Below are 19727 nucleotides of genomic sequence, written 5' to 3'. Positions count from 1 at the left end.
AAATTTTAAATGGAAAATTTTTAAAGTGAAAAGTTTTTGAATTACAAATTCTAAACTAAATTATATTATAATTAAAAAAGATAAAAATAAAACTAATTAAAAAAAAACGGTTGAAATCAAAGTTGGAAGGATTTTTTGTCTACAAATTTGTAAAATTTCCGGTCAAAAAATTAATTTTTAAATTACTTTTGTTTGTTTCAAAAAACTGAATATTATGAGTATCTGAATTAAATTTTTAAAATCATATATATGTAAATTTAAATGAAAATAATAATAAAATTATTTTTATGTTCCGACCTCATTAATTAATTTTAAAATGATTCTGCTAAAATTTATGTTTGCTAAAAGCTTATAATTAATGAAATTTAGGCAAAGAAAATTTCGAACTTAAAAAATATATAAAGTGAGAATTATTTGAATGCTGCAATGAAAATATTTTTAAAAGCTTTAAATCATTTGAATTTTCAATGTGAAATAATTGATTATTGCTTTTTTTGTTGTGAAATAATTGAATATTTATTAATTAATTCTATTGAAACTTAAATTTTCTGCACTTATTTCAAAAGCAACATAACTATTCAGAAATTGAAGTTCAAGTTTTGAAAAATATATAAAGTAGATATAATTTGATTTTTTCAATTAAAATAATTGTTTGGGGGTTGTTATGTTTTGAACTATTAAATTAATTTTTTTCAATTTTTTTGAAATTAATTTTAAAGTTTACTCATAAACTAAATATATTTTCATCTTTAAAAAAATATAATGTAAAAATTATTAGAATGATTCAACGAAACTGATTGTTTAATGCTTTTTATGTCGTTAACTGATTAACGAATTATTGATTCTATAAAAACTTATGATTTCTGTGATTAGTTAAAAAAGTTATAAATAAATCAAATTTTTAGAAATGAAATTTCAAATTTGATTAATTTTTTCAAAATCTTTAATTAAATAAAGATTAAAATTTTGTTTCCTAAAGTAAGGTAACATAAATTAATTATTATTCGAAGGTTTTATAATTAAATAGTGGGTATGATTTGCATAATAAAAGTTTATTTATATTAAAACACCCCTATTTCAATTACATAATTTTTTAAACGATTCTGATGTAAAATGGATATCAGAATTCAATTTTCAAAACTATACGTACATATATTTATTTTTTAATTAGTGTAAAAGTTTATTATAAATTAAAATTTTCAGAAATTGGAAACAAATAAATAATTATTCGAAAATTGGGTTAATAAGTGAAAATAAATGAATTGAAAAATGTCATATATCATCCTATTTTTATTCGTAGAAAAATATATAAATTACATCAAGTAATTTTAGTTATAAAAAAATATTTCCTGATGAATTGTGAAGAAAAACAAATTTTGGAACAGCAATATTTACATAAGTATCCTTCTTCTTTTTTTCACAGAAGTCGCAACTGTTTGAAAGTATCAATAACGTCCTGTAAAAATTGGTTTAAATTTTTAAAAAAACTATCAATGTCTTAAATTTTAAAGAGATTGAAAAATTCTGAACTTACATAATTTAAATCACCCATAAGGGCATTAACAAGTGCATTTTCAACGGCTTTTGCTTCTAAATTGGGACCCTTATATTTATTAAAAATCAGCCTCAATAATTCCCACAAACTTTCCGCATCGTTTGGATTTTTCAGCAATTTTTTCTTTAAATCTAGAGGCACTTTAAACTTTCCTTTTAATTCGGGTTTGTAAGTGTAATTTTTTTCACAGGCTTCACATTGACACTTAAAATACTTTGTTTCCATTAAGCATTTTCTTCTCTCTTCAGTTGTCATTTTAACTAATGCAAATCCACAGTAAGCCACGAAAATCTGTAAATAAAATTATGAAAAAGACTGCCTCACAGAGGAAAAAAAATTAAGAAAGAAAAAATGAAAATTTTTTTTTTATAAATAAACAAATAAGTGCACAGAAAAACTCGTTTTTTTCGATGTAAATTTTTTTAAATTAGGAGCTTTATTAAAATTTGAGCAAAATTAATAATGTTTGGATTAATCTATTTAAAAATTTGAAATAGGAAAAAACGAATTTTTCTCTAGACAAAAGCCTGATTAATGCATTTGTTTTAAATATCATAAAATTGAAAAAAAAAGAATTTTTCTGAAGGTATCATGAACATCCTAATTACAAAAGTTGACATAGAAAAAAAAACAAACAAATTTTTCTCTAGAAAAATGCCCGAATAATGTATTTGTTTATTAAATTTGTTGTAAAAAATCATAAGATTTATAAAAAAATCATAAATTTTGTTAAAATTAACATAAAGTTCCTCATTTTAAAAATTTGACATCGTAAAAAACAAAATTTTTATCTAGAAAAATGGCCGAATAATGGATTTGTTTATTAAATTTGTTTAAAAAAATCTTAAGATTAATAAAAAAAATTAGGAATTTTGCTAAAATTAATATAAAGTTCCTAATTTAAAAAAAATTGACATCGAAAAAACAAAATTATTCTCTAGAAAAATGCCCGAATAATGGATTTTTAAACTAAATTTGTTTAAAAAAATCCTAAGATTAATAAAAAAATTAGGAATTTTGCTAAAATTAATATAAAGTTCTTAATTTAAAAAAAATTGACATCGAACAAACAAAATTTTTCTCTAGAAAAATGCCCGAATAATGGATTTGTTTATTAAATTTGTTTAAAGAAATCATAAAATCGATCAACTTTTTGTGAATTTTGCGGAAATTGCCATGACGTTCCTAATTTAAAAAGCTGAAATAAAAAAAAAAAAATTAATTTTTCTGCCGACAAATGCCCAAATAATGTAATTGTTTGTTAAATTTGTTGTATAATATAAACAATTATAATCTTACGCGGGAATTTTTTTAATATAATATTATTCCTATTTAAATTTCTTGCAATATAACTTATAATAATAAAATTGCCGAAAAATAAAAATACCGAATTGGTAAATAAAATTGCCGAAAAATAAAAACACCGTATTAGAAAATTCACGAATTATAAAATTGCCGACAGAAAATTGCCGACTTTTAAAATATCCGAATTGGAAAAGTCCCGAAATTGAACATTAAGAATATTTTTGTAAAAATAATGTTATTTTTATTATTATTAGAAAATTTTCCAATTCCAATGAACTTAACAATTTTCAAAACTAAATAATTTTTTGGAAATTTTTTTCGGAACTTTTAAACATATTTTAAAATAAATTAATTTTTTTAAAGAAGATTTTAAGGATTTTTTATTTAATTTCCAGGATTTTGCAAAAGTTGTAGGAAAAATTCGAATAATTTAAAAATATATTTAGAAGTTCTAAAAAAATGTTAACATAGTTTGTTCAAATTACTTGAAATCATTTAAAGTTTTCAATCAATTTTGAATCTTTTGAAAACATCTTTATCTATTTTAAAAGTACTCAAAATTTTTTCTAAAAATAATAAATGTTCAACTATTATTTATACGTAAAAATTAAAAAATTTTCCTCACAATTAAAACATTTTTTAAAGAATTAAATTTTTAAGAATTAAAAAATCTTAAATTAAATTGATTAAAAATGGAATTATTTATACTTTAACAATATTTTACATTTTATAAAAACTTTTAATTACGACTATATTATTATGGAATTTTTTTAAAGTTAAAAATAGTTTATAAAGTTTCAAACGAATGTTTCCATTTTTTAATGGCTTAACAAAATTAATAGAAATAATATATTACTAAATTTATTTATTATTTGACATAAAAAATAATATAAAGAAAGACTTAAAACATCGATATAAAAATATGTTATTGATCAATCATGAAATTTTTTATTTAAAAATAAAATTATCGGAATTTTTTAATTTAACAACTAAAATTGTAACGTTCAAAGTTTAGTTTTTTTTGTCTAAATATGAAAAAATTGTTTTTATTCTTAATTGGAAAATACCAAATTGAGTGTTTTAAAAATTGAAAATTTTAGAATAAAATAATATTTGAAATTTAATAAAAGCCTTTAATTTTGAATATATTATTTTAAAGTTATTATATTCCGAATTCCGATGAAAAATGGGAACATAACCTATATTTGTTAAAAAATTTCTAATCTTCTTTGAAATCTAAGTTGAAAGTTCTACAAAAAAATGTTAATTTATTGATTCTGAATAATATTTTTAAAAATATTACAACTTTTTAAATTAAACATATCAATTCTAGAATTTAATTTGTTCCAAAATTATAAATCTTTTTTGAAATCTATAACATTATTTCCAGGAAAAAACGCTAGCTTAACCTACAATTATGTAAAAAATTATTTGCTTTAAAAATTAACAATTTTCTACAAAAAATACAGATTTCCGGTAAAACGAAAAAAAACTAAAATTGTTTATTAAACTATCGGGCTCAGAAATTATTTGAAAATAAGTGCGGAAAACATAATATAATAAGAAACGATTGTGGAAATTATTTTTAAAGGTATCCCAGTGGGCACAAATTTTGGCGACGTATTTACGACATCGTTCCGACATCTTTACGACATCCTATGTCCATGTCGTTTTGTTGTCTTTGCGATATCGTAAGGACATCGTCAGATCATACGACTTATTTACGATATCGTAAAGACATCTTAACGACATGGACATAGGATGTCGTAAAGTTGTCGTAAAGATGTCGTAACGATGTCGCCAAACTTTGTGCCCACTGGGATATAATATATAATTTAATAAATTTATAAATATAGATTTCGACTTAATTCTATTTTATGTACATTTGGTGCGGTGCCTTATTAAAATTTGCAAAAAAGTATAAAATAAATTGTCAATAATTGTAAAAATTGGTAAAAACCTGTTCGCCTTTCTTAATTTCTCTACATGCCCTCAAAATTTTTTGTCTCTTCTTGTTATCATATGATATTACATTGGACTGACATGAGTGGTTGAGCAGGTTGAAAACAGGGTACATTCCTAAAGCAATTGCGTCCATAAAATTATTTCTTCTAATCTGAAAATTATTAAATTAGCTGCACAAATTAAATCTAAATTAAATTTTATCTGTGAAAAAAAATCCGCCTCCTTCGCTCCGCTGGGAATCGAACCCAGGTCTTTCTGATTGTCGGCCGAGATCTCTATCCACTAAACAACTAGAAAGATCGAAAGAAGAATTTAATTTCAGGATTTGGTTTTCTAAATTTTTAAGTGGATTTATCTGTAAAAAAAAGATAATACAGATTTCCTTTATCTTATATCTATTACTTTTTAGAGAAAACCTAGCCGACCGACAATAGGAATGTCTGGGTTCGATTCCCGGTGAAGCGAAGAGGAAATTTTTTTTACAGGTAAATTCAATTAAATCTATATTTCCAGGGTTTCTTCTGATTCAATTTTGTCAGAATGAAATTAGAAACAAATTATTTATAGTTTAAAAAAAGAGAAATGTCCATTTTTTAAAAGAATTTGGATACTTTTCGAAAAGGGAATTTATTTTATTGTAGCAGAAAACAAATTTAAATTTGAAAAATTCTAAATTAAAAAGATAATTTTATACAGAAAAAGAAGAATTTTCAACAAAAAAGTTGAATTTTAAATTAAAAAAAAAAAAACAATTATCAACAATTCACACTTCAATTTTAAACTTAAAAATATGAATTTTCTACCATCAATGCAATACTTAAAGTTTCAGTTCAAAAATAAAATTTAAGAGAAAAAAAGGAATTGTCTATAAAATAGTTGTATCTTTAACAAAGAAACAACAAATTTTACACAAACAAAAATTTTTGATTAAATAGTGGAACTTTCGTGAAAAGATTAATTCTTTTCGAAAAAAGGACTTTTTAAATAAATATGTAGTTGAATTATTGAATGAAAAAGATAAGTTTACAATAAAATATGGAGCAGTTGAATTTTTAATTAAATTAATTAATTTTCAACAGAAAAAATAGTATATTATTAATTAAAAAATTTCTTACTCAATCGCTCAATAATTTTTACGTAAAAATGGAAAGTACTAGCACTTTTCAATCCAACAATTTTTAATGAAATTCGAAAAACTGCAAAATTTGGAATTTTTAACTTTTAAAAATTAATAAGATCAGAGATTTAGATTAAATTCTAAAAATATAAATCTCATTTATCATTTTTAATGTTCTCATTAAGGAATCCATGAACTTACAATTTTTTTAAATTATGTTATTCAAGTTTAAGCTAGAAACGTTAAAAATTGAAAAATTAAATTTTTTAAACTGAATACTTCTTAAACTAGAAATTAATTTTATTAAATTTTTTATAAATTTGTTTAGAACTCTTTTGTAATGAATATAGTTTTTACGACGATTTTTAGAAAATCCTTAGTTTTTAAAAATTCTCTGAAAATCTTCCAAATTCTTTTTTAACACTTTCATAAATCTTTGTTAATATTCTTTTAAAATAATATTCCAAAATGAAAAATTATTTTTAATTTATCTATGAATCTTAACAAAATATTTTTATTCTTTTAATCCTTTTACTAAAAAAAGATCAGTTTTCAAACTAAAATGAAATATTTAAATTCTCAATTACAATAGTTAAATTTTAAATAAAAAAGATAAAGTTTCACGCCAGAAGATAAATGTTCTGCCAAAAGTATGATTTTTTAAACAAAATACATGAATTTTTAACGAAATAGTTCAATTTAGCAATAAAAATAATAAAATTTACAATAACAAAATTTAATTTCAACAAAACAAAAAAAAATTTTCAACAAAATAGTTCAATTTTCAGATAAGAAAAAGTTAATTTTCAAAAACAAAAAAATTTTTACTAAAATAATTTAATTTTCAATCAAAATGATGAATTTTGAACTTAAACATCATGTTCTGATCAAAAATGGAATAGTTAAATTTTCAGATTAAAAAAAGTTAATTTTCACAACAACCAAAAAACGAATTTTTAACAAAATAATTTAAGTTTCACTCAAAATGAGGAATTTTGAACTAAAACATCAATTTTCGATCCACAATAGAATAAATAAATTTTCAGATAATAAAAAACTAATTTTCAACAACAAAAAACGAATTTTTAACAAAATACTTTAATTTTCTATCAAAATGACGAATTTTGAAGTAAAAAAACAATTTTCGATCAACAATGGAATAGTTAGATTTTCAGATAAGAAAAAATTAATTTGAAAAAAAAAACAATTTTCAACAAAATAGTTTAATTTTCAATCAAAATAAAGAATTTTGAAGTAAAGCATCAATTTCTGATCGATAATGGGATGAATAAATTTTCAGATAAGAAAAAATTAATGTAAAAAAAAGAATCATTTTTAACAAATTAGTTTAATTTTCAATCAAAATAATGAATTTTGAACTAAAACATCAATTTTCGATGAACAATGGAATAGCTAAATTTTCAGATATAAAAAAAAACATCAATTTTTGATCAATAATGGGATAAATAAATTTTCAGATAAGAAATAATTAATGTAAAAAAAAAGAATAATTTTTAACAAAATAGTTTAATTGTCAATCAAAATAATAAATTTTGAACTAAAACATCCATTTTCGATCAACAATGGAATAGATAAATTTTCAGATAAGAACAAATTAATTTTCAACAACAAAATAAAGGCGATTTTTAACAAAATAATTCAATTTTTAATCAAAATGACGAGTTTTGAATTAAAACATCAATTTTTGATTAACAATGGAATAGCTAAATTTTCAGATAAAAAAAATTAATTAAAAAAAAAACCTAATTTTTAACGAAATAGTTTAATTTTCAATCAAAATAATGAATTTTGAACTAAAACATCAATTTTTGATCAATAATGGAATAAATACATTTTCAGTTAAGAAAAAATTAATGTAAAAAAATAATTTTTAACAAAATAGTGTATTTTTCCATAAAAATGAGGAATTTATAACTAAAACATCAATTTTCGAACTACAATGGAATAGTTCAATTTTCAGATAAGAAAAAATTAATTTTCATAAAAAAACAACTAATTTTTAACAAAATGATTTAATTTTCAATCAAAACGATGAATTTTGAACTAAAACATTACAATGGAAAAGATAAATTTTCAGATAAGAAACAATTAATTTTCAACAACAACGAAAAACAAATTTTTAACAAAATAATTTAATTTTTAATTAAAATGACGAATTTTGAATAAAACATGAATTTTCGATCAACAGTGGAATACTTACATTTTCAGATAAGAAAAAATTAATTTTCAACAACAAAAAATGAGTTTTTAAGAAAACAGTTTAATTTTTAATCAAAATGAGGAATTTTTATCTAAAATTAGAAATCTTTAACTTATAAATTAAATCTACCAAAAAGACAAATTTTTAACTAAAATGATGTCTTCAACTAGAATAATGGAATTTTTTATTAAAAAAACATTTAAGCTTAATAGCTAGATTTAAGGTAGAAAAATTAATATACAACCAATGAGATCAATTTTAAGTAAAGTGATGCTGCACTCAATTGGAATAATTAAATTTTGAATTAATAAAATTTAATTTGGGAAAAAACCGATTTTCAATAAAATAGTTCAAGTAAAAAAATTAATTTTCATCTTTGGAAAAAACTAATTTTCAACCAAATATCTCAGTTTTCAACCAAACGGATAAATTTTTATTCAAGATGATGAACTTTAAATAAAAATAATTGTTATTAAAAGAGTTTGACATTTAACCTATTAATTAAATGTTCATTAAAAAAAGGATTCTGGACTAAAAAATGCACTAGTTGATATTTCAATAAAAAAGATTTTAATTTTTAATAAAAAACATTTTAATTCAACTAAAAAATAGCTATTTTTAACATAATTGGCCTTTTTAACTAAAAAAGATTTTTCTGTCAATAAGAGAGAAAAAATATTGCAAAGAAACTGGTAAATTTTCAACAAAATACATGCAGCTTCAGCGAGATACTTGAATTTTTCAACTAAAAATTATCAATTTTTAACAAAAAAGAAAATAGTTCAATTTTCAGGTTAAAAAAATACTTAAAAAGCATAAAAAAAGTCCTAAGATTCTTAAGAAAATTGAACATGATTTTCCATCCTGAAAAATTATAACAGAAAGTTTAAGAAGATTTTAAGAGGTTTAAAAAATTATCAAAAAAGAACCTGGAAGATTTTAAGGATTTTTTATTTAATTTCCAGGATTTTGCAAAAATTGTAGGAAAAGTTCGAATAATTTTAAAATATATTTAGCAGTTCTAAAAAAAAATTAACATAGTTCGTTCAAATTACTTGAAATCATTTCAAGTTTTCGATCAATTTTGAATCTTTTGAAAACATCTTTATGTATTTTAAAAGTACTCAACATTTTTTCTAAAAATAATAAATGTTCAATTATTATTTATACGTAAAAGTTTAACAATTTCCCTCACAAATTAAACATTTTTTAAAGAATTAAATTTTTAAGAATTAAAAAATCTCAAATTAAATGGATTAAAAATTGAATTATTTATACTTGAACAATATTTTTAATTTTATAAAAACCTTTAATTAAGGCTATATTATTATGGAGTTTTTAAAAGTTAAAAATAGTTTATAAGGTTTCAAACGAATGTTTCCATTTTTTAATGGCTACACAAAATTAATATAAATAATATATTAATAAATTTATTTATTATTTGATATAAAAAATAATATAAAGAAAGACTTAAAACATCGAACTAAAAATATGTTATTGATCAATCATGAAATTTATTATTCAAAAATAAAATTATTGGAATTCTTTAATTCAATAATTAAAATTGTAATGTTCAAAGTTTAGTTTTTTTGTTTAGTTTAGAATATTTAATTTATAATTACGGATTTTAAATGAACAGTCAGATATGTCTAAATATCAAAAAATTGTTTTTATTCTTAATTAAAAAGTACCAAATTGAGTGTTTTAAAAATTGAAAATTGTAGAATAAAATAATATTTGAAATTTAATAAAAGCCTTTAATTTTGAATATATTATTTTAAAGTTATTATATTCCAAATTCCGATGAAAAATGGGAACATAACCTACATTTGTTAAAAAATTTCTAATCTTCTTTGAAATCTAAGTTGAAAGTTCTACAAAAAATTGTTAATTTATTGATTCTGAATAATATTTTTTAAAATATTACAACTTTTTAAATTAAACATATCAATTCTAGAATTTAATTTTTTCCAAAATTATAAATCTTCTTTGAAATCTATGGGACGACTGAAAAATCCCGAAAAATAAAATTCCCGACACAGTAAAATTCCCGAATTAGAAAATTCCCGAATAATCAAATTCGCGAATAATAAAATTGCCGAAAAATAAAAATACCGATTTGGAAAATTCTCAAATAATAAAATTACCAAAAAATAAAAATATCGAATTGGAAAATTGCCGAAAAATAAAATTCTCCAATAATAAAATTGCCGAAAAATAAAAATACCGAATTGGAAAATTCCCGAATAAGAAAATTTTAGAATTATAAAATTCCCAAATTGCAATATTCCCGAACAATAAAATTTACGACAGTTTATAATATTACCGAATTGGGAAATTCCCGAATAATAAAATTCCCGACAGAAAATTGCCGATTTATAAAATATCCGAATTGGAAAATTCCCGAATTTTAACAATTAGAATTTTTTATAAATATATTTGGTTGATTACAAATACAACAATAAAATATTAGTTTCAAAAATTATTCTTAACATTTAAAATTTCGAAGCTTATTTTTTGAATTAAAAATAGCAATAATTTTAAATAGAATATTTCTAGGTAACGCATGTTTTTTTAATGTTCACAGTACTTGAAAAAATACAAAAAGCGTTTGCAAAAAATTTAAAAACATGAACATTAAAAAAATATGCGTTACCTAGAAATATTTTATTTAAAATTATTGCTATTTTTAATTCAAAAAATAAGCTTCGAAATTTTAAATGTTAAAGATAATTTTCGAAACTAATGTCCTATTGTTGTATTTTTAATCAATAAAATATATTTAAAAAAAATTCTAATTCATAAAATTCGGGAATTTTCCAATTCGGATATTTTATAAATCGCCAATTTTCTGACGCGAATTTTAATATTCGGGAATTTTCCAATTCGGTAAAATTATAAACTGTCGGGAATTTTAATATTCGGCAATTTTCCAATTCGGTAATATTATAAACTGTCGAGAATTTTATAATTCTGAAATTTTACTATTCGAAAATTTTATTATTCGGGAATTTTCCAATTCGGTATTTTAATTTTTCAGCAATTTTATTATTCGCGAATTTGATTAATCGAGAATTTTCTAATTCGGGAATTATATTTTTCGGGATTTTTCAGTCGTCCCAACGTTATTACCAGGAAAAAACGCTAGATTAACCTACAATTATATAAAAAATTATTTTCTTTAAAAATTAACAATTTTCTACAAAAAATACAGATTTCCGGTAAAACGAAAAAAAAAACTAAAATTGTTTACTAAACTATCGGGCTCAGAAATTATTTGAAAATAAGTGCGGAAAACATATATAATAAGAAACGATTGTGGAAATTATTTTTTAAGGTATATAATATATAATTACAGATTTTGACTTAATTCTATTTTATGTACATTTGGTACATTGCCTTACTAAAATTTGCAAAAAAGTATAAAATATATTGTAAATAATTGTAAAAATTGGTAAAAACCTGTTCGCTTACCAGCATTGCCATTGCCAGCAAAATACATCAATTTTCAACCATAAAACATAAATTGTCCACCAAAAATTATATAGCTAGATTTAAGTTAGAAAAATTAATATACAACCAAAGAGATAAGTTTTAAGTAAAGTGATGCAGTACTCAACTGGAATAATTAATTTTTGAATTAATAAAATTTCATTTGAAAAAACAACTGATTTTCAATAAAAAAGTTCAAGTAAAAAAATTCATTTTCAGCAGTTTCAACGAGATACTTGAATTTTTCAACTAAAAATTATCAATTTTTAACAAAAAAGAGAATAGTTCAATTTTCAGGTTAAAAAGTTCAAATTAAAAAAAAAATTAAACAAAATAGTTAAAAACAGTAATAGGAAGCTATTTTTCAGGTTTTCCAGGTGGTTAGGTCTATAAAAAAATTCGAATTAGTTCAAGGCACTCACGGAGTACAAGTTCATAAAGCAAGTGTAACTAAAAAACATAAGAAGTCTCCCCACGTCGTTAATATTATGGTTTCCTTTTATGAAATCAGTGTGTTTTTTTAATGCAGCAGTCATTTTTGCTGCATTCATTACCAAACCTGAACGAGGAATCTTATCATTGTGGGATAACAAATTCAAAATAGCATTAACATTTCCACCATCCAATTTTCCATCCTTGAAACCAGCTGTTCTTCTATCTGTAAACATATTTTGAAAATTCTATAAATTTGGTAAATTCCATTAATTTGACGAAATTAACGAATTTTGCAAATTCTATAAATTTGAAAAATTTGATGAATCTTACAAATTTGATGAATTCTATAAATTTTACGAATTCTATGAATACTATAAATTTGACAAATTCTATCAATTTTACAAATTCTTTAAATGTTATAAAATTCTATACATTTTATTTATTCTATAAATTTAAAAAGTTCTATAAGCTTTACAAATTCTTTAAATTTTACAAATGCTTTAAATTTTACAAATTCTATAAATTGCACGAATTCTATGAATCTCGCGGATTCTGTTAATTTTATCAATTTCTCGAATTCTATCAATTTCGCGAATTATATAAATTTTACAATTATTCAATTTGACAAATTCTATACATTTTATCAATTCTATGAATTGCAAGAATTATATAAATTTTAAGAATTTGATAAATTCTATAAATTCTACGAATTCTATGAATCTCACCGATTCTGTTAATTCTATGAATTCTGCCAATTTGACGAATTGTATAAATTGTACGAATTCTATGAATCTCATGTATTATATCAATTCCATGAATTCTTTGAATCTCATGAATTATATAAATTTGACGAATTACATAAATTTTACTAATTCTTTAATTTAATAAATTCTATAAATTTGATAAATTCTATGAATTAAATAAATTCTTTAAATTTATCAATTTTACTGATTCTATACATTTTACTAATTCTATGAATCTCACGGATTCTATTAATTTAATGAATTCTGTGAATTTTACGCATTCTATCAATTTAACGAATTCTATGAATTTTACAAATTCTATCAATTGTACAAATTCTGTGAATTTTATGAATTCTATAAATTTGAAGAATTCTATGAATTTTGATAATTCTTTCATTTGAATAATTGTAGAAATTTTATAAATTCTATTAATTGTACGACTTCAAGGAATCGTACAGATGATATGAATTATATAAATTCTATCAATTTTTCGAATTCTATAAATTTGACGAAAACTATAAATTATTCAAATTCTATAGATTTTACAAACTCTACAAATTTAATAAATCCTATAATTAAAAAAAAACTCTATAAATGTTACAAATGATATAAATTTGGCAAATTCTATCAATTTTATAAATTCTATGAATTGTACAAATTCGATGAATCGTACGAATTCCATAAATATTATGAATTTTTGTTAAATTTAATAAATTCTATCAATTTTACAAATTTTACAAATCCTATACATTTTACCAATTCTATGAATTCTATGAATTCTATCAACTTTACGAATTCTATGAATTTAAAAAATTCTATATATTTTACAAATTATATGAATTTTACAAATTTTATAAATTGTACGAATTCTATGAATTTTGCTTATCTTTATTTTAAAAATTGTAGAAATTTTATAAACTCTATGAATTGTACAAAGTCGAGGAATTGTACGGATGATATGAATTCTATAAATTCTATGACTTTTTCAAATTCTATCAATTTTACCAAAACTATGAATTTTTCAAATTCTATCAATTTTAAAAATCCTATGAATTTTGCAAACACTATAAATTTGATAAATTCTATAAAATTTAAAAATTCTATGAATTTTTCAAACTCCATAAATTTGATAAATGTTATAGATTTTACAAATTCTACCAATTTTTAAAATTCTATAAATTGGACGAATTCTACAAATTTGTCGAAATCTATGAATTTTACAAATCCTATGCATTTTTGAAATTCTATTAATTCTATGAATTCTATGAACTTTACGAATTCTATGAATTTTAAAAATTCTATATATTTTACAAATTATATGAATTTTACAAATTTTATAAATTGTACGAATTCTATGAATTTTGCTAATTCCTTATTTTGAAAAATTGTAGAAATTTTATAAACTCTATGAATTGTACATACTCGAGGAATCGTACGAATGATATGAATTCTATAAATTCTATAAATTTTTCGAATTCTATCAATTTTACCAAAACTATGAATTTTTCAAATTCTATCAATTTTAAAAATTCTATAAAATTTAAAAATTCTATGAATTTTTCAAACACTATAAATTTGATAAATTGTATAAATTGTACAAAATTCTACCAATTTTTAAAATTCTATAAATTGGACGAATTTTACAAATTTGACGAAATCTATGAATTTTGCAAATTCTATAAATTTTAAAAAACTATAAATAAATTTTTAAAATTCTATGAATTGAACGAATTCTATGAATCTTGCGGATTCTATGAATTCTATGAATTTCACGAATTCCATGAATTTTACTAATCTTTACTTTGACAAATTCTATTAGTTTGGCAAATCCCATACATTTTAAAATTTCTATACATTTTAAAAATTCTATAAATTTGACAAATTGTATTAAATTTTCAAATTCTATAAATTTTAAAAATTCTATAAATTTGACAAATTCTATTAAATTTTCAAATTATATAAATTTTACAAATTCTATAAATATAACAAATACTATGAAATTTTCAAATTCTATAAATTTTGCAAATTCTATACATTTTACAAATTATATCAATTTTGCAAATTCTATATATTTTACAAATTATATTCATTTGACGAATTCTACAAATTTGACGAAATCTATGAATTTTGCAAATTCTATCAATTGTAAAAAACTATAAATAAATTTTAAAAATTCTATGAATTTTACTAATACTTTAATTTTGCAAATTCTATATATTTTACAAATTCTATCTATTTGCCGAATTCTACAAATTTGACGAAATCTATGAACTTTGCAAATTCTATCAATTGTAAAAAACTATAAATAATTTTTTTAAATTCTATGAATTTTAATAATACTTTAATATGCAAATTTTTATAAATTTCACGAAATTTATGATTGTTGCAAATTCTATAAATATTACAAATACTATAAATTTTGCAAATTCTATCAATTTTACAAAGTCTATAAACTTTGCAAATTTTATACATTTTACAAATTCTATATATTTTTAAAATAGTATCTTTTGGACGAATTCTACAAATCTGACGAAATCTATGCACTTTGCAAATTCTATCAATTGTAAAAAACTATAAATAATTTTTAAAATTGTATGAATTTTACTAATACTTTAATTTGACAAATTTTATAAATTTCACGAAATCTATGAAGGTTGCAAATTCTATAAATTTAAAAAAACTATAAATAAACTTAAAAAATTCTATGAATTTTACTAATACTTTAATTTGACAAATTCTAAAAATTTGTCGAAATTTACCAATTTTGCAAATTCAATACCTTTTTGAATTCCATAAATTTTGCAAATTCTGTTAATTCTATGGATCTTAAGAATTTTATGAATTTCACGTATACATTTGAATTTTTGAATGAATTTCACGTATGTATTTTACAAATTATATGATTTGTAAGAATTCTATTAATTCTATGCATGGTAAATTGCTAAATTCCTTTAATTCTTTGAAGTTTCCAAAGTCCCCAAATTCTCTATATTCCTTGAATTCTAGGCAAATTTAAATATATAATTTAAATATTTTCAAAAGTTATGTTAAGTATAGTTACTTTTTAGTTTATTTTTATTTTCTGGTTTACTACTTACTCCTCAAAAGTTTTGAGATGATTAATGGAATTCCAAGAATTTAGGAAATTTCAAGGACGTCAAATTGATACAGGAAATTAAGAGAATTCAGATGAATGCAAGAAATGTAGAAGAATTCAAGCAATATATAATTCAAGAAACCCAAAAAATTCGAAGAAATTCACAGCGCCTCATTCACCTGAAACCAGTAGCCCAGTGCACACAATAGTGAGACTGTTGCCGGTCGCGGGCGTAACAAAAAAAAATTTAATTACAAAAAAAAAAAATTCCCGAAAAATCTCTCTGTTAAAAACGTTGTAATTGCCTTTTGATTAGATGGTAAAAATATTCCGCTCAGCAATTCATCCTTTTGGACGCATAGTGGATCAAGCGAAACCCACTCATTTGAAGCGCCTTAATGTAAATAAATAGACATCTCCAACTATTTTCAAAAATATTTTCATCAGATTTTTCAAAAAAACTTACCTTTACTAGTTTGTATTTTCTTCATGAGATTATAAACTTCCTGAAAATTTTCACCGTGATTTGTCGCAACTATTAATAATCGCAAAAACATTGAAGATTGCGGTCCAAAAAGAACTTCTTCATTCAATACTTTACACTCAGTTTTATGGTATTTTTCAAAAGCCTCTGATCGGCATTCAAAGGAACAATACAAATAATACGTACAATTATCACAAGGCACCGGTGCCATAGTAGAATTAAGGCAGTTATCACAAAACCAGGTTTTGCCATCTATATCCTTACCATGCTCGCGATTGGATATATACATATATGGGCTTTGAACCATCAAAACATCCCCAATTTTTATATCACGTGTCGCAATAAAATGCCGACCATAAAAATTGTTGTATTCTAAAGAAATCGCATTACTAACTCCTATTACTTCTTTGTTTTCACCATAAGAGAGATTTACTTCCTCATGCGGTGTTTTCTTGATTTTTTGATTTTCTAAAGTACCACTCGAAAGTAAAAATTCTATTATGGATAATCGTTTTAAAAGTATTGTCTTCTTTTCCTCGGTGATTGGTAGTTTGAGAGCTCTCTGAATGTCATTCAATGATTCATGGTACATTTTTAATTTTTGAAAAGCCATTGATCGTGCCGCGTAATAATCTGAAACTCTTTTTGAAGTACGCGGGACCATCCTTAAGGCTTCGCTATAATTTTTTAAGGCTTCGTTTTTTTTACCCAATCCTAACATCTTCTCTCCTGTCGAATGTAAAATTTTAAACTTATTTTATTCTGGATTTTTTAAATTTGTGTATTTTTATTTGAAACTATGGAGTAGGGCAAAAAAGTTTCTGTGGACAAATCATGACTTAGAATAAACTTTTAATTTAATATCGAAGATTTTAATAAAAGATTTTTACGTTTCGGAAAGAAATGTCTCTTTGGATTTAAAAAAAACAAACTATTTTCTATTTAAAAAGAAAGTTAGCATTTTTTTAACATAGTTTAGTTTTTTTTAAATAAAAAAACTTTTTATTTTGTTTAAATAATTCTTATTCTTTTTCAATCTAGCCAAATTTTGAATTTTGTTTATGAATATTATTTAGATAATAATTAATTGTCAATCTAAGAAGTGTCATATAGCAAAAAGTCAATAAAAAGACATTCCTCAGTGACTTCGTAAACAACAATAGACTCTTTTTGTTACGAAATAGTCAAATTTAACATTTGTTTATAAATATTGTTTAAATAATGAATGATTTGTGCAATCTTAAGAAGTATGATAAATAACAGTCGTCGGAAAAATGATTTTAATTTAATCCGTACAAAAAAGCCTATTTGTTAAAAATAGCCTAAATTTGAATTTTGGCGAAGAATCTATTGTTTATACAATAATTAATTATAGCCAATTTAAAAAGCATAATAGCAAAAAGTCATATAAAAGATATGCTGATTTATTTCATGAAGTAAAATAGACTCAATTTATTGCAAAGTAGTCAAATTTGGAATTTGTTTACGAATATTGTTTAAATAATTCTTATTTGATTCCGTGAAAAAGAGCTTATTTGTTAAAAATAATCAAAAATTGAAATTTTGATACGAATATTATTTAAATAATTCTTAACTTTTTTCATAAAAAGAGTCTATTTTTTTAAATATACAAAATTTGAATTTTGGTCACGAATATTGTTTAAATAATAATGAATTGTTGCTAATTTGAAAAGCATTATGGTATAAAGTCATTTAAAGACATTCATAATTGATTTCGTAAACAAAAATAGACTCAATTCGTGGAAAAACAGTCAATTTGGAAATTTATTAATGAATATTGTTTAAATAATAATTATTGTAAACTTAAAAAATGCCATAGAAAAAAGTAATCCATAAGGGATTTCTCGTTGATTTCTTAAACAAAAATACTTTTAATTGAAAAATAGTCAAATTTGGTATTTGTTTATAAATATTGTTTAAACAATAATTGTTGTCAATTTGAAAAGTGGCATATAGCAAAAAGTCATCAAAAAGATAATCCTCCTTGATTTCATAAACAAAAATATACTCTTTTCATTGCAAAATAATCAAGATTGAAATTTGTTTTTGATATTGTTTAAATAATTAATGATTTAAAAAAACTTTAAAAGTATCTAAGCTAAAAGTCGTAGGAAAAATATTCCTAACTTATTTCATAATCAAAAATAGACTATTTGTTGCAAAATAGTCAAATTTGGAATTTGTTCATGAATATTATTTAAATAATAATTACTTGTCAATTTAAGAAGCATCATAACAAAAAGAAATAAAAAAGATATTCTAATTTATTTCTCAAACAAAAATACAGTCCTTTCGTTGTAAATTAGTCCAATTCAGGATTTGTTTATGAATGTTGTTTAAATTATTAATTTTTTTAACTTTGAAAACTATCATAACTATAAATCGTCGGAGACATTCTTAATTTAAAAATAGAAAAGCAGCTATTTGTTCAAAATAGCCAAAATTTGAATTTTATTTATTTATATTATTTAGATAAAAATAAATCGATGTCAATTTAAAAAGAAAAATAGCAAAAAGTCATAAAAAAATCCTAATTGATCAACAACGAAGCATTCATTTTTCTCACACTTTATAGCTAAGCGATCGATAACAAAGGAAGATAAAATGTGAACCAGTAAATAACGGATCACGAGCACGTGTTATTTTCAGAATTAAAATTTGAAATACGAAAAAATATAATTTTTTGATTGGATGAAAATCATTAAAAAAAGAAGTTTTTTTAGAAATAATATATAAATTAAAAATTTGCTTACCTTTCTTGTAAAATTCAATAGAATCTTTTTCCGATTTTCTAACAAGTGGTTTGTCTATAAATGGCAGTTTCGGAAGTGGTACATCAACCATTCTTTCTCTAAGAGTTGTTTCTAGCAGATAATCATCAGGAATTGGGACCGAAAAACTGAGGAAGTTGATCTCAACCTGCTGAGCCAATGGCTCGTTATCTTCCATGTTAAATAAATTTTTTACTGCGACTTTACAATAATTTTTGAGGATTTGCCAAAGGACCTTGGTAACTTCTTCCTTCGTTTTGTGCACTAACCTGACCTAAACTGTCGAGTGTAGAGCAGCTGTATCTGAAATCAGAATCGACGTGTCATTCATACTTGCATTTCGTAGTATTTTGTATGTACACACATACAAACTAGCTGACCTCGAAGCTATATAATATTTATTTTATTTATGTTATTTATGTTTTTTATTTTATTTTATTTTATTTTATTTTATTTTATTTTATTTTATTTTATTTTATTTTATTTTATTTTATTTTATTTTATTTTATTTTATTTTATTT

The 19727-nt window shown here is 21.9% G+C and overlaps 1 protein-coding gene across 3 annotated transcripts; it reads right to left on the bottom strand.

Annotated features, from left to right (window-relative positions):
* Positions 1 to 1271: 1271 nt before the first annotated feature.
* LOC117172025 (SET and MYND domain-containing protein 4-like) lies at positions 1272 to 19490 on the bottom strand. Of its 3 annotated transcripts, none has more exons than XM_033359747.1 (6): positions 19189 to 19490; positions 16397 to 17143; positions 12078 to 12313; positions 4821 to 4976; positions 1535 to 1846; positions 1272 to 1456 (listed from the first exon to the last, which is right to left on the bottom strand). In XM_033359747.1, the coding sequence occupies exons 1-6, from the start codon at positions 19382 to 19384 to the stop codon at positions 1418 to 1420; spliced, it is 1686 nt and encodes a 561-aa protein (XP_033215638.1). In that variant the 5' UTR covers positions 19385 to 19490; the 3' UTR covers positions 1272 to 1417. The 3 variants fall into 3 exon arrangements, with proteins under 3 accessions (XP_033215638.1, XP_033215639.1, XP_033215640.1); XM_033359748.1 differs by having other exon boundaries at positions 12210 to 12313; XM_033359749.1 differs by lacking the exon at positions 4821 to 4976.
* Between the last annotated feature and the right edge of the window lie 237 nt (positions 19491 to 19727).

This window comes from Belonocnema kinseyi, chromosome 4 (genome assembly GCF_010883055.1).
Source record: "Belonocnema kinseyi isolate 2016_QV_RU_SX_M_011 chromosome 4, B_treatae_v1, whole genome shotgun sequence".
In the NCBI taxonomy this organism is placed as follows: domain Eukaryota; kingdom Metazoa; phylum Arthropoda; class Insecta; order Hymenoptera; family Cynipidae; genus Belonocnema; species Belonocnema kinseyi.
The sequence above is the reverse complement of the archived record's forward strand: the minus strand, read 5'-3'. Positions and strand labels throughout refer to the sequence as shown.

What these genes read in the sequence shown, in the direction of transcription:
- LOC117172025 (XM_033359747.1), bottom strand. Translation starts at nt 19,384, where the DNA reads ATGGAAGATAACGAGCCATTGGCTCAGCAGGTTGAGATCAACTTCCTC. An exon ending in GCTTTATGAACTTGTACTCC is followed by an intron (nt 4,977 to 12,077) that starts GTGAGTGCCTTG and finishes AATAATTTTCAG; the next exon opens with ATTAGAAGAAATAATTTTAT. An exon ending in AAATTAAGAAAGGCGAACAG is followed by an intron (nt 1,847 to 4,820) that starts GTTTTTACCAAT and finishes TTTTATTTACAG; the next exon opens with ATTTTCGTGGCTTACTGTGG.